Source organism: Haliotis asinina, chromosome 12 (assembly GCF_037392515.1).
Source record: "Haliotis asinina isolate JCU_RB_2024 chromosome 12, JCU_Hal_asi_v2, whole genome shotgun sequence".
Classification (NCBI taxonomy): domain Eukaryota; kingdom Metazoa; phylum Mollusca; class Gastropoda; order Lepetellida; family Haliotidae; genus Haliotis; species Haliotis asinina.
The window spans coordinates 35,312,078-35,327,611 of record NC_090291.1 but is presented as its reverse complement, the minus strand read 5'-3'; the positions used below and the strand labels follow the sequence as shown (position 1 = coordinate 35,327,611).

General features: G+C 40.3%; 2 protein-coding genes across 3 annotated transcripts in view; both read right to left on the bottom strand.

Moving 5' to 3' along the window:
* Positions 1 to 14,797, bottom strand: part of LOC137258250 (protein phosphatase 1 regulatory subunit 12A-like) — a 30,320-nt gene extending 15,523 nt beyond the window's left edge. For both annotated transcript variants that reach the window (XM_067795852.1, XM_067795851.1), the window contains exon 1: positions 14,537 to 14,797. The gene's annotated coding sequence lies outside the window, so the exon portion shown is untranslated. The remainder of the gene's footprint in view (positions 1 to 14,536) is intronic.
* LOC137257481 (uncharacterized) lies at positions 7,707 to 9,454 on the bottom strand. The gene is made up of 2 exons (XM_067794813.1): positions 8,923 to 9,454; positions 7,707 to 8,461 (listed from the first exon to the last, which is right to left on the bottom strand). Exons 1-2 carry the CDS (start codon positions 9,452 to 9,454, stop codon positions 7,707 to 7,709), a joined length of 1,287 nt encoding a protein of 428 aa, XP_067650914.1.
* Positions 14,798 to 15,534: the final 737 nt, after the last annotated feature.

Sequence of the window (15,534 nt, the reverse complement as noted above, 5' to 3'; positions counted from 1 at the left end):
TCGTTCCCGACTGTTTCCGAACGATCGCTTCAGCTGCTTTTGTTGAATAAATACATGGTCAGGAAGTACTACTCCGTGATGTTGCGAGAAAACACGAGACTAGAGGACAACACCGAGTGTAAGGTTCAAACAACAAGTGTTCTTTGTGTGAGTGGACAGTGTATAGAATGACCAAACAGTCTGACCGTTCTGTGAACGATACAATGAGACAGGGCTCGGGACATACTGATAATAATGAAAGAAAGGCACTGGGGTGTTCCGAATGAAAACAGAAACCCGCATGCAAAATTACAAACTTTCAATTACATTGAATAAAGATATCAATACTTTCTAATGTACTGGACAAAAATAGTTAGTTACATATGGAATTATGAATAATGATTTATTTATTCATTGGCAATCTGATGAAATATCAATCATAAAAATACCAATAGTCATTATCAATGCCGGAGCTAGTCAGAATACTTCCTCATAGCAAAGTGGCGTGTAGTAGAATATATACTTGTACCTTCATATGTGATTTGAAAAAAATATTGTAAAGTTATCAAACCTTGCTTTGCCGAATAAATTCTCCTAAACACGACCAATAATGGAACTTGATGAGCCCAGTTAGCCAGCTGCTATCATGTACTTCATCTACAAATCAATATTTGTTTCATTTTAGCTCCAGTATACATTCTTTATATCAACAATTCCTTTTAAATTGACTAGGAGCCTGAGTGAGAACGAATATTCAGAACCTGAGGAAATGTGGGCTTGTTTCATGTTGAACAAAGCATCGCAGAATTAATGCGGTGGATGGATTGTGAGGATTTGAGTTTTTCAAGATTTTTCATCCCATTTTATGATTCTTAGTCTCTCAGCCCCATCCCCGTCCTCATACGTGTAACTAGTTATACAACCTAGGTAAGTGTGGACTTTCCCCCAACATCACGACATGCCGTGGTGTAACTGCTTAACTGACAGACAGTATTAAAACCAAAATTATTTACTCAAAAAATTCTATGATTTTATTACAACACATAGTAACACACAGGGCAGTTCTGAAACGACACACTGCTTTATTTGTATTAATGAACGTATGAGGAAATACCAACATACGCTCGTTTACTGATACCTGATGTGAGGCTTAATTTAGTGACTCGTCATAAACCGTATAACCAACATGAGCAGCCTCAATGTGTAATAGAGGGCGGTTGGGTAGCCCAGTAGTTCAAGTGTGTGCTCGACACGCCGAAAACCCTGGTTCGATTCCGCACTTGGATACAATTTGTGAAGCCCAATTCTGGTGTCTGCCGCCTATATATTGCTGGACTATTGTTAAACGTGCCGTAAAACTAAATTCACTCATTGTGTACTACTGACAGAGTAAGATGGGTTTTGCACGAATTAAGCCATACAGTTTTAGACGTTAAGCACTTCATTGAAGAAAACGAGTGCTGGCAAACCTCGTAACATGATGAAGGTGCACCGGGCTTCGAACTGTCATAGGATATTGCAATTGTTCAAGGGCGGCAACTCTGCATACGCCTTAATCAGTTTCCACCTCAGTTCAAGTATGTAATAACTGTGTAGACAATGTTTTCAGTGTTGAACATTCTCCTCACATACACTTAATAGTCAGCAATACGTGCCACACTTAGTGTGTGTACACCGATTTAATGTAGTGTTTACGTCATACATCGGACACCGAGTTGGAACAGCTTTACAGGGTACAACACGGGTTGTATAGGTTACCAAAAGCGTCAGGTACAACACAGGGACACTACTTATGTTGACAATATACTTTACTACTATTCTTTATTATACTAAAACTTGTAAAGCCCTGATCTCCAGGTAAATGCTGCTGAAAAACAATGTACGTGTCTGAGTAAAAAGAATTTTACTGATCAAAAGCTGAGTGAAAGGATATTGTTTGAGTTTTGATTTTAATCCAGCGAGAGTGTTCTAGGATTTCATATGGATTGGCAGTTCATTCCTTAAGCATGGGGTGTCGGGGTGAGGGGGGTGTGGGGGTGGGGACGGTGGGGTAAGCATGGTCTGGCATATTCAAAGGTCTTTGTGCGTGGTGTTGGTACTACCATTTGGAGCCGCTCTTTAGATCAACGTGAGCGATGTGACTGGTGTTTGTGAATAAAACTGGACAGGTAGGACGGGGCTAATCCACCCAGGCCCTTGAACACCAACATAATTATATTTTCAATATGTGTATCTGTAAGCAGGGGTACAAATGAACGAACACGTTCCACAAATGACATTAAAGCAAGTAGTTCCACGTCCTCCACATTTGCTCTATCGATCTGAGACTTACAATCAATACAGAGTGATCGGTCATAGACCACTTCAGGTCAGTAATGTACAATAACAGCGAGTCCATTCCTCGAGTGTGTTTGTGCCTAATGAATGAAAGAGACGCCAAGAAGGACAAAACAATCCTGACACCAACTAAGTTGAGAACAAACAGTTGGAAGAAGAGGACGCAGTGGTAAGCATACAGCTGAGGCTGACCTTTGATGACAACACAGCTGACTGTATTTACCCGAACAAATACAAATATATTTAAACCAATACCATATCAAACATAACAATGAATGAACAATCTCACACGTCTGGGACTGCAAACATAATCTTTGACTTTCTCTGTATCGAGAATAATGTATTCCATATCACAGGGATTGGGTATGTTGACAAATGATTTAAACATGTTTTAAAAGTGGACGACAATACATGACATGTGTACATGCGTGTTTTGTGGGTGCTTAACGTCCAGTGAGTGAGTGTGGTTTTACGCCGCTTTTAGCAATGTTCCAGCAATATCACGGCGGGGGGACACCAGAAATGGTCTTCACACATTCTACTCATGTGGGGACTCGAACTTGGGTCTTTGGCGTGACGAGCGAACACGTTAACCACTAGGCTACCCCACCTCCCCTTAACGTCAAGGCGCCAGTGCGCATGTACCTGTATGTGAGAGTGAGTTTGGCGAGGCAATTGGTTCTAGAATTAATCCGAAAGATTAATATTCATGACAAAATCAACCTTGTATAATTCAACGAAAATAATGCGATCATAAATACAATAGTGATGATAGCCGGTGTGCGTATCCTGCACCATTCACAAACACATGCAATGGCAAATCAAGTAAAGCTATAAGTGATGCAAATTCTCGATGTTTAGCAGTTTGGTGAAACGCTTTAGATGGGGATAGGGTGGTGCAGGCACACCTAGAAATTGTATGAGATCGGACACGGATTCGAACCAGTGATTACAGGTGCCTCGCACGCCCAAGGGAGGTTACTATGCATAACAAACCACGTCGAACAGGCGGCAGGGCCACCTGTCTAATATGGGATTATGCAAACTGCTTACAACAACCACTGTAAATATCTCACGTAAACGTTCAGGTAATATATCCGACACTAAAGTGTACTAGTATAACCATTATTGGCAGTTTACTTGAGTGTGTATATTCAACGAGAGGGCCACTAAACAAAAATCACGAAGATTTGTATTACGCCAATGAAAACTAAATAAATCACGTACCCCTCTAAACACGGACGTTCAAGGATTCCCAAGTATTGCTAGGTTATCAACGGGTTTTGTTTGCGGTGTGATTGAACACCGATATACACCCGGGTCCAGATAAACCCCTCTACCCTCAAGACGTGCTCCGCTCTGCGGGGGGTCATCAATCTGATCATGTGGTGAATATCCTGCTCACACTTCATTGGGTGAGTTCATTATTTATTCGTTGTATTAATGTACCAGGTCTAAACTTGTACATGCTTAAATAATACTGCTAATGCACACCTAGTTCCCCACATAAATTATTGAAAGAAACAGTCCAGGACGGTTGTCCTAGACGAGCAGCTAGTATCTAAAATGAACATATTTTACAGAAAATAAAAGTTTTAAAATCAATACATTTCTTCCTGAAACTGTGGTAGTCTAGACTTGCCACAGATTTTAGTGTTGCATGGGCTGCACTGGGTATGTTTGTTTCAGGGTCTGTTGACTGACAACGGTTGTCCACACATTACTGATAACGTGAACTTGAAATACTTAAAGATATCTCCCTATTCTTTTTGTTTGTGTCAGCTGGCTTCACTTTATCCCTATTACCATTGTTTGTTTGGTCCTCTATGTTTCATTGTATATGCATGTACGTCTCTGGCTTCCTGTGGATTCTGGAATATTATGATAGTATATTTGATGTCTTTAATCATCTGAAGAAGGGACAAGAAGTAGCCATGAAACGGCGTGTTATACAATAAAGAAGTTGTCATCCGTACACTAGTACTAATGCCACTCAAGACTCATAGACTTGGAGACCACTATACCATCACATTATTTAAAAGGTTACGGAACACACTATTGGTTAATAATACTAATGTTTGTCTTTACTAGCGCTTATTCCCGGAATACACATACACATTCCACATTGAATAGCTGTGCTGTAAATGTTACATTTACATAAGGTAATTTGACTTAATTGTATAGGAAAACATGAAAGGCTCTAGCAGAGATATTAAAGATGAATCATATAGGGAGGTGTTTTATTATTTTTCTTTCAGTATCACAGTCCACGGTCCTTTTAGACGTCACCAAATCATGTGACATCAAACCTCACAAACCTAATGTGACTTTGCGACGCAAATGTTCAGAATGAAAAGGCAGTACATTGTTCTTCGTCGTCAGTTAAACTAAATAGTTCTGATGACTGAGCAATGTTTCTTCTCGTGACCTTGACACCGTGAGAACACCCACCAAATGCAACAGAGGCTAAGTCTTCGAGATCATGGTTATATAGTTAGTTCATATTCCAATAAAATATGTTGACAGAAATACATTTTACCACGCGATGGAACGTTTCCTGTCTTAAGTACAGATCACGTCGACTTAACTTACGTCGCACTCTGCCATAATCCAGCTACTGCATGTCTATGATTCAACAATAGAACTCGCACCCACTTTAACCACTTGACTACATAACTTACGTAAATGTAAGCAACTGATATTGTTCAATACATGTATGCTTTATGGCATTCATTTACTTTTTAAAAAAACATTTAGATAATTGATTATATTTTTTGATGGTTTATATTTGTTTCGTGTGGTTATTTTTTATGGTTTTTTTTTTAATATATTTTTTTTATTTATTTATTTATTTATTTATTTATTTATTTATTTATTTATTTATTTATTTATTTATTTATTTATTTATTTATTTATTTATTTATCTATCAATTTACTTATTTATTTATTTATTTATTTATTTATTTATTTTGGGGGTGGGTGAGGGGTGGGGGCTGGTGTTTCGCAATATCCATGCAATATCACGGCAGGGGACACAAGAAATGAATTCCATACAATGTATCCATGTTGGGGATCGAACCCGTCACTTCGGCGTGGCGATCGGACGCTCTAACCATCATGCTACCCCACACCTCGAGTACTGATTTAGAGTGTTGTCTGCACAGCGTCAGAGATATCTGTCCTCGCACTGGGGAATCGAACTTGGGTCTTCGAGGAGCCAACGCTTTAACCATTTGCCTACACCACCGCCCTCTTTTTCCGTCTGTAGGACGCCATAATGCGTCAGTTTGTCAGAACAGACATCAAACTACAACACGTGGTAGAAAATCAAACAAAACTCTTCCCCTATCCAAAACAAATTAAGGTAACTGCAGGACGAGGTCTGTCTCTATCAACATTTTTTCCGCTAACAACGCCGTTCTTTATAAAACTAACACCAACTTACTCGGTAAACTGGCAGAACTGCACCGTTAACACGTTGTATTTAAACCAAGGAGACCCCATGCATGTTGTCGTAAAAACGAAAAACGCAAATAAAGCGTGATTTAAAGTGACGAGAGCTAACTGACAGGTGAGAAATGAACACAGGTAAACTGTCAGAGAAAACACAACCAGCTGAGACAGTCATCTGCAATGCTTGGTTGTGTTTAGAGAATGTAGAGATTACACTACTCTGTACTTTAAAAACCGGTCAGTGTGTAGTAGAAGTTCCGTTAAAGATTCAAGTATTTCCCTGTACAAAGGACTTTAGGATTACTAAAAGAATCGTTGAGAATTGTATTAGTTACATCAGACGGAATACCTGTCGTTTTCACCTTTGTGTTAGAGTGTGTGATTGAGGGTTTAGCAATATTACCAATGGGTTGACACATTGCAACCCAATGGGGAATCGAACCTGTGTCGGCGGCGTGACGGGCGAACGCTTTAACCACAGGGCCCTCTAAACGTCCCTACCTGTGTGTTATAACTACACAGTGTTAACGTCTTAAGTGTAGACTCTGCACATGTATCCAGAAACTCCATGATTTACACAGATAAACTAACTCATAAAAAAAATCCTTTCAAACGGAAAATGAGCCTCAGTTAGTCAGGGGACTGAGAACCTGAACGTGAGGAAATCTAGACTTGTTTTTGACTTTAACATTACAGAAAGAGCTTGGCGAAAAGGAAAATAATGCGACGCAGGAACTGGGAGGGCATGGACCCGTGAAGATCCGTGCTAGAACTGGCGTTCCTTTCACGAAGCAACCTTTACTAAGATTAACCACAACTCCCATTCTTTAACACTGCACTAACGGTACCTTAGTGACTTACGATCACCTTAGTGTTTTGTGAAGGTCTTCATTATGCTTGTTGCAAAAGTAGCCCAAACGGGATCGGGTGGTCAGGCCCGCTGACTTGGTTGACACATGTCATCGTATCCCAATTGCGCAGATCGTTGCTCGTGTTGTTGATCACTGGATTGTCTGGTCCAGACCCGAATATTTACAGACCGCCGCCATATAGCTGGAACATTGCTGAGTGCGGCGTTAGACAACAAACGTAGAGAAAAAGTCCACCATTTGCCACGTCTGTCGTTGGAACCCAATAAAGGACAGCGGTGGCGCGGTCTAGACCTGATTATGTGCGACTACCATAAACAAGTGACAGCGGAGCAAAACAGTATTCACTTGTAGACGTATCCAGCTCCCATTTCGAAATTGAATGGTGATCTCTACTGTTGAAGTTAACAAGAAATACAAGAGTCCATAAATTACTGCCAATCGCAGCCGATGTCAAAAGGTTTTCTCTTCGCAAAGTTCGAGTTTGAGTTCGAGTTTGAGTTCGAGAACATAACATTCTACAGCATTCATACATTAATCAAGCAGAAGACCCATACGTAAAGAAGTCATCTGACTGATGGCACTTACGCCAGGGTTCTGTAATTCTAAAATCTCGTAACTTTTCTCAAGGCATTCGTACTTCCCATTCTGTAATTTGGACTTTGGCCCTGGACTCCCATCAAGTGTATACGTTAAACTGTCAGGCAAATGTATGCAGCTATCAACATGGGGAAATTAACGGATTTCAGAAGCATTTCTTTTGTGTTGTTGTGTGGCTTGCTAGGGCCTATTGGTACTACTTACGAAACGAGCTGATTCCCTCAAACTCTAAAGTTTTAATACACTCACGGTGGTTAACATGAAACGAACACCAAATGATTAGATGATGGTAGTGTGTTTGATGCAGGCATTATAGTTATGCTTTGGACTTTAAGTTTAAAATATATCAGCGACCGCCTAAGGCTTGTAACGTTTTCATAACGATTGTAGTGTATCGGTCAAATGAACTTTTCAAGTGTATTGTTTGCTTTGCCATGTTGATATGTTAAGGTAATTATGTCAGTGTGATCAACTGAAAGTTGAATTGTCGTTGTTATATATCAAGGTGTTGTAAATACAAGTATCAGTAACATCAGTGTCAGTAACATCAGTGTCAATAACATCAGTGTCAGTAACATCAGTATCAGTAACATCAGTGTCAGTAACATCAGTGTCAGTAACATCAGTGTCAATAACATCAGTGTCAGTAACATCATTGCCAGTAACATCAGTGTCAGTATCATCAGCGTCAGTAACATCAGTGTCAGTATCAGTAACATGAGTGTCAGTAACATCAGTGTCAGTGACATCAGTGTCAGTGTCAGTAACATCAGTGTCAGTAACATCAATGTCAACAGCATCAGTGTCAGCGTCAGTATTATCAGTGCCAGTGACATCAGTGTCAGTAACATCAGTGTCAGTGTCAGTAACATCAGCGTCAGTAACATCAGCGTCAGTAACACCAGTGTCAGTAACATCAGTGTCAGTAACATCAGTGTCAGTAACATCAGTGTCAGTAACATCAGTGTCAGTAGCATCAGTATCAGTAGCATCAGTGTCAGTAACATCAGTATCAGTAACATCAGTGTCAGCAACATCAGTGTCAGCAACATCAGTGTCAATAACATCAGTGTCAGTGTCAGTAACATCAGCGTCAGTAACATCAGTATCAGTAACATCAGTATCAGTAACATCAGTATCAGTAACATCAGTGTCAATAACATCAGTGTCAATAACATCAGTGTCAGTAAGATCAGTGTCAGTAACATCAGTGTTAGTAACATCTAAGTCAATAACATCAGTATCGGTAACATCAGTGTCAGTAACATTAGTGTCAGTAACATCCGTGTCAGTAACAGTGTCAATGTCAGTAACATCAGTGTCGGTAACATCAGTGTGAGTAACATCAGTGTCAATAACATCAGTGTCAGTGTCAGTAACATTAGCGTCAGTGACATCAGTGTAAGTAAGATCAGTGCCAATAGCATCAGTATCAGTAACATCAGTGTCAGTAACATCAGTGTCAATAAAATCAGTGTCAATAACCCAGTGTCAGTAGCATCAGTGTAAGTAACATCTGCGTCAGTAACATCGGTGTCAGTAACATCAGTGTCAGTGTCAGTAACATCAGTGTAAGTAACATCAGTGTCAGTAGCAACAGTGTCAGTAACATCAGTGTCAGTAGCATCAGTGTCAGTAACATCAATGTCAGTAGCATCAGTGTCAGCGCCAGTATTATCAGTGCCAGTAACATCAGTATCAGTAACATCAGTGTCAATAACATCAGTAACATCAGTGTCAGTAACATCAGTGTCAGTAACATCAGTGTCAATAACATCAGTGTCAGTGTCAGTAACATCAGCGTCAGTAACATCAGTGTCAGTAACATCCGTGTCAGTAACATCCGTGTCAGTGTCAGTAACATCAGTGTCAGTGTCAGTAACATCAGTGGCAGTAACATCAGTGTCAGTGTCAGTAGCATCAGTGTCAGTAACATCAATGTCAGTAGCATCAGTGTCAGCGTCAGTATTTTTAGTGCCAGTAACATCAGCGTCAGTAACATCAGTGTCAGTGTCAGTAACATCAGTGTCAGTGTCAGCAACATCAGCATCAGTAACATCAGCGTCAGTAACATCAGTGCCAGTAACATCAGTGTCAGTAACATTAGTGTCAGTAACATCCGTGTCAGTGTCAGTAACATCATTGCCAGTAACATCAGTGTCAGTAGCATCAGTGTCAGTAACATCAGTGTCAGTAACATCAGTGTCAGTCAACATCAGTGTCAGTGTCAGTAACAGTGTCAGTAACATCAGTCTCAGTATTATCATTGCCAGTAACATCAGTGTCAGTAACATTAGTGTCAGTAACGTCAGTGTCAGTGTCAGTAACAGTGTCAGTAACATCAGTGTAAGTGTCAGTAACATCATTGTCAGTAACATCAGTGTCAGTAACATCAGTGTCAATAACATCAGCGTCAGTAACATCAGTGCCAGTAACATCAGTGTCAGTAACATCAGTGTCAGTAACATCCGTGTCAGTGTCAGTAACATCATTGCCAGTAACATCAGTGTCCGTAACATCAGTATCAGTAACATCAGTGTCAATAACATCAGCGTCAGAAACATCAGTGCCAGTAACATCAGTGTCAGTAACATTAGTGTCAGTAACATCCGTGTCAGTGTCAGTAGCATCATTGCCAGTAACATCAGTGTCCGTAGCATCAGTGTCAGTAACATCAGTGTCAGTAACATCAGTGTCAGTAACATCAGTGTCAGTGTCAGTAACAGTGTCAGTAACATCAGTCTCAGTATTATCATTGCCAGTAACATCAGTGACAGTAACATTAGTGTCAGTAACATCAGTGTCAGTGTCAGTAACAGTGTCAGTAACATCAGTGTCAGTGTCAGTAACATCATTGTCAGTAACATCAGTGCCAGTAACATCAATGTCAGTAGCATCAGTGTCAGCGTCAGTATTATCAGTGCCAGTAACATCAGCGTCAGTAACATTAATGTCAGTAACATTAGTGTCAGTAACATCAGTGTCAGTAACGTCTCTGTATTCAGTCTGTAAAGTAACTAACACATGGAATACGATTAATTAATATTCCATATTATGACTACATAATGTGCTGTTATGTTATGCCCCTAATTAGTACCAAGTTAAATGTAGTTTTATATTGTAAAATGCCAACAACTAAGCCGCTTTCATCTATGAGCAGTCTGTCTCAAAGCCTTAAATGAACCAAGTCTGGATTTACAAAGGTTCAGGAATCTCTGGGCTCCCTGGATCTCCTTTCAGTTTAAATGAGCATGTTTGTTACCATCAAAATTCTATATATTAGAGATTAAGCATTAGTCTAATGTATGACGTATCAATCCAGTTATCATAGTGTATGTTCCATGTTAATAACTAAGGGTAATGTGATCCACAGGTAACAGTGTCAATATCATGTCAATATCAGACAGGCTGTAGTGTAAACAGATACATGTACATGTGCTAAACACACTATCCGCCTAATCCTCGAGTGATATACAATAACCTTGATACTGTATCTACTAGCTCAAGAGGCGAGTGTAGGACTCTTATCCCTGACACATCCATGTTCATATTTACAATCCCTGCATGTCACTGTATGGCATTACATCAAAAACAAAATATGGGTTATTCTTTATCAAAAACTGAATCTCATCCCTGTCTCTGATATCAAGTATATCAACACTGGTTCATAAATTATCCTCAATATTTGTACCTTCGTCAACTCGTGTTCACATATTTGATATCAGTACACGGTTGGGTGAGAGAATATATATACAGCTAAGTTTCGAACTTCGATGTATCAAATTATCGACAGTGTCGAGATGAAGAAACAAGTGACATTCTTTCTGAGAATATCTTTTGAGATCAAGCACACCAAGTACTTAAAACAAACCAAAGTGAACCCAACCAATCATTTCTCCACCACCAGTTATCAGATTCGAATTTTCTTTGGCTTAAGTTAGTGGACCTCTCATTGCGTGGAATTTGCTACAGTCCAGCGACACCAACATAGTGGGCTGTTGTTTTATAGTGTTCTTTTTCTGATATGTTCCAGACAGTCTGAACTAATAGCCAATATATGAAGCGACAGGGGACCGAATGAATACCAAGTGATCTTCGCGGCCTCAAGTGATGACTGTGACGACCACTCGCCATGGAAGCTTTGACTTGTGTTTTTATTTCCCTTACTGAATCTCTGGTGATATCGACTTCTTCGTGCAGTAGAGAACTGTGTGGGTTTGGTGTTTGAACCGTTGGCTTAATCAACGCCATAGTCAAACGTTTCATCTCTGAATACAGAAAGCCTGGCAGAAAAATTAATTAATGTAATTAATTGTAATTTGAAAAGGAGTCCCAGTGAGATGAGAGATCCTCAACGTGAAGACATCTACACTTGATTCATTCAGGGCTTTCGCATTGCAGGGAGGGCGATGCAATAGGGCAAAAATGTGGGTCGGGGACTGTGAGACAGACGCCATTTCAGACTGGCATGTAAACATATTTTCCTTTGTTGTGTCAGGATGGGGATTGGAAGAATTATGAATTGGTATCCTTACAGAAACAGACTTCTAGTAAACCATACATACATGAGTTTCACTACTCTCGTGAACGCTTATGATTACAACCGCCCGAAGCTTTACTTTTACGCTAAAACTGGCGAGATATAAATCAACTATAGTTCACAGTGGCGTCAAAGTCAATGTAATGTAATTACTCATTCAAATCAAACAGACGTGCATGCAGCAGAACAGGCATACACAGTTAAAATACAATACATATTCATATTATATGCACAGTCCGCATGCATACTAGTAGCACAACAGCATGTCGGCTTCAGTGGTCATACTGATTATCATAATGCCGAACCAAAATATACGCACGCACGCACGCACGCACGCACGCACGCACGTACCTACACATACATACATACATACATACAGACAGACAGACAGACAGACAGACAGACAGACAGACAGACAGACAGACATAGGGACAGTGGGATAGCCTTGTGGTTAAAACATTCACTCGTCGCGACGAAGACCCAGGTTCATTCTCCACTTACAATACAAGATACTGCTGGAATATTGCTAAACGCGTCGTAAAACCACTTTCACTCACAAACATATATCACGCGTGCCTCTCCGCCGAACCGATTTTCGCACACTGTTGTAAATCTATGTTAAGGTTAGTTTGTGACTTTCTCAGAGCTCAGGCCGGTTTGTTGTTGTGAGGTCAGGTAAAGGCACTTCATCAATAAAACAACGGGAACAGGTGGAACCATTCATCACCATTACAACCCTATTGTCTTTGGCGATACATATTTAATGCTAAAAAAACTCATCACTAGGAACCGGTGAGGTTACTTGTACAGTCCGATAATGAGAAACAATGTCGTGAGGACATACACAGACTAAGGTGTATCATAAACACGTGTCCACGTAATTTGAACGCACAATGAATCTGACTGTTACGTTTACACTCGTGAAAACCTAGAATGTTGATCTTCAGTAACCCATGCTTGTCGTAAGTGGCGACTAACGGGATCGGGTGGCCAGGCTCGCTGACTTGGTTAACACATGTCATCTGTTCCCAGCTGAGCGCGCAAATCGACGCTCATGCTGTTGATCACTAGATATTCTGATCCAGGCACGACACGATTATTTTCAGACCGCCGCCATATAGCTGGGATATTGCTGAGTGCTGCATAAAACTAAACTCACTCACACTCCCCTACGTTTACAGTGACAGGCTCCAAGTTCAGGAATGATATTCCGCCAAGTCCTCACTGGGAATCTACAGATCAACACACATCAAGTCTAGATTTGCCACAAGCTCTACGATCACACAGGCTGCATATTAACTAGTATGTAACAGTTCGTTTCAAAATCATATATTTTCAAAGTCTGCGGTTCGTTTACGCATGAAGGCTTGCTAATGGTAACACCTACTCTTGTGCTCTCATGCTAACGGGGTTTGGCCAATTTGAAATTTAACATCGAAATATGATCCTTCACTTAACAATGCACCCTTACAATGAATGGAACCCGAAACTCTATACAAGTTCTATTCAAACATACAAACCATACTATGGTAAGGTTTCCACTACTCAAACGCTAATACTAGTCTTGGTCTCAAAAATATAACTGTTTGTATTTTGTTTGACGTTGTTGTTTTAATTCCCTTATATAAACTTCCGGACAAAGAAAGAATACATTTTGAAAATTCGATTAGACTAAAATTTGCAAACGTTTTTACAATATATCTCAGAAATATACCAATATACACAAATATACAGATTTCACTATCGAAGAATCAGTATTTTCGTTTAATTTCAGTCGGCATCAAATATGGGTGTATGTTTGACTTCCTCTTGCCTGGAAATTTAGAACATAATGTTGGAGACCGGGGTTCGATTCCCCACATGGGTACAATGTGTGATGCCCATCGCTGGTGTCCCCTGTCGTAATGTGAAAGAAAGGATAACAACAAATGTGTCTCAAAAAGAGATTACAATTCAGTACAAGGTATAATGTACTTAAATGATACCACATTCCACGACTAGTTGGACTCCGAATTCCCCAATCACTAAGTGGGGATAGAATCAATAAATAATCAACAGTCATATCTACAATAACGGAGGTCAGGGTCGATATATCGTCCCACCGTGATGTGACCCTTCCCCTTTTATCAACGCTTAACATAATCCTTTAATCTGTTAATCTGAAGCGCGAGTTATGCGATATCGCGTCACGGTCTCTCGGCCTTAACCTTGATAATCTCACAAACGATAACGCTCACGTGCCAGGAACTATTTTACCTCATTTCAAACAAGGGTACTTACGTCTGGGTTATTATATATACTTACCTGTAAACCTGTATGCATTCCTGAATACTATATCACTTGTACAGCTCTCTGTACAGTGTGGCTGAAAGGGGTTTCTTAAGGAAACGTACGCTCCATAAAATTGTTGTGGTAGAAACGCGGACCGGTTGTCACCACAAAAACAGGAAAACGTGTTATCTATTTTACTCTGCAAAGTACTGATAAGACATGAGTCGGAATCCCACAGAATACAGATGAGCTTTCCCATAGACATCGTTGCGTACTGCCCTTAAGTCGAACAAGAAAATTTGATATATACTTCTTGCTTTGAAAGCTGCGAAATTGATTGACAGGTCAATAGTTGTCTATTTATTTGAAATATACAGCTTTATAAAAGTGCTCTTGATTTGGATACGTTGACATAATGGGTTTTCTGTTGTCTGTAGGTATAATTGTCAAAAAAAATATCTAAATATTGTATCCAATAAAGACTCACCTTCTTGGAGCTGTAAAGTGGCTACCGGCAACAGAAGGAATCCAACAGCTAGTTCCCACAGATGCGGTAGTGACGAGTCCAGAAATATTGTCAGCTGGCCAAAAATCGGGAGGTAATCCTTGGGTTAAACTCTGGTGATGCACTCTCTAATCCACCTGGCTTGTCGGATGTCACGACGTTCTCCAACAACGCCGTTGCAGAACGCCAGAGTGCACACATTCCCTCCCCCTCCCCGCGACGTGGAGGCGGCCAACACGGGCTGGTGAATGGGGTCTTTCACTTCGCCCCTTAGGTGTGGGTTGGGTAATGCTATAGGAGACTCAGGGCGGCGTTCGACACTGCTAAGCGACGATTTGAAAAGACGTGACTTCTGTTTTCATGAATTGGTGTGAGGTTTTTAAAATTATTGCTATAAACCAAACTATAGGTATATAGTTATACGTCATTTGTTTATCAGTTTTCCTTTGGACGTCAGTGTCGGCTATATTCAAGCAATATGGCGACGACCTGTAACATTCGGGTCTTATCAGACAATTAGTAACTGATATTATGAGCAATGATGGTGCTATATTTGCACGGCCTCGACCACTACACCCTCCACGCCCAGCCACCCTCTCCATTAGTTCCAACGACATAAATAATAGCGAATGCCTACTGTGGAATATCATTTGCAATATTTGAATTTCAATTGTTGGTATTTCCCCAGTTTGTTCGAATATTGCTAAAATGGCGTAAAACCCAACTCACTCACTCACTCACTCATTAGGAAGTCTCTTAAAGTGGTCAGTGTTAGTATGACATCAGATTAATTTTTCCATTCTGGTCCTGTCAGTCATCTGCCAATAATAACAGCAAGCAGGTTTGATTCAAAGGGATTAACTTTCTGTTCTGTTTGGGCGATTATCAATGCTACCTTGTTAATGGAAGCACTATGGCGTTGTCTGATGTCACGTTGGTTCATTATTGAAAATATGTGATATGACGTCATCTATTGTTAT

Coding starts and splice junctions, on each gene's coding strand:
- LOC137257481 (XM_067794813.1), bottom strand. CDS start 9,454: ATGTTGACTGACACTGATGTTACTGACACTGATGTTACTGACACTGAT. Junction 8,462..8,922: donor TACTGATACTGATGTTACTG/GCACTGATAATA, acceptor TTATTGACTTAG/ATGTTACTAACACTGATGTT.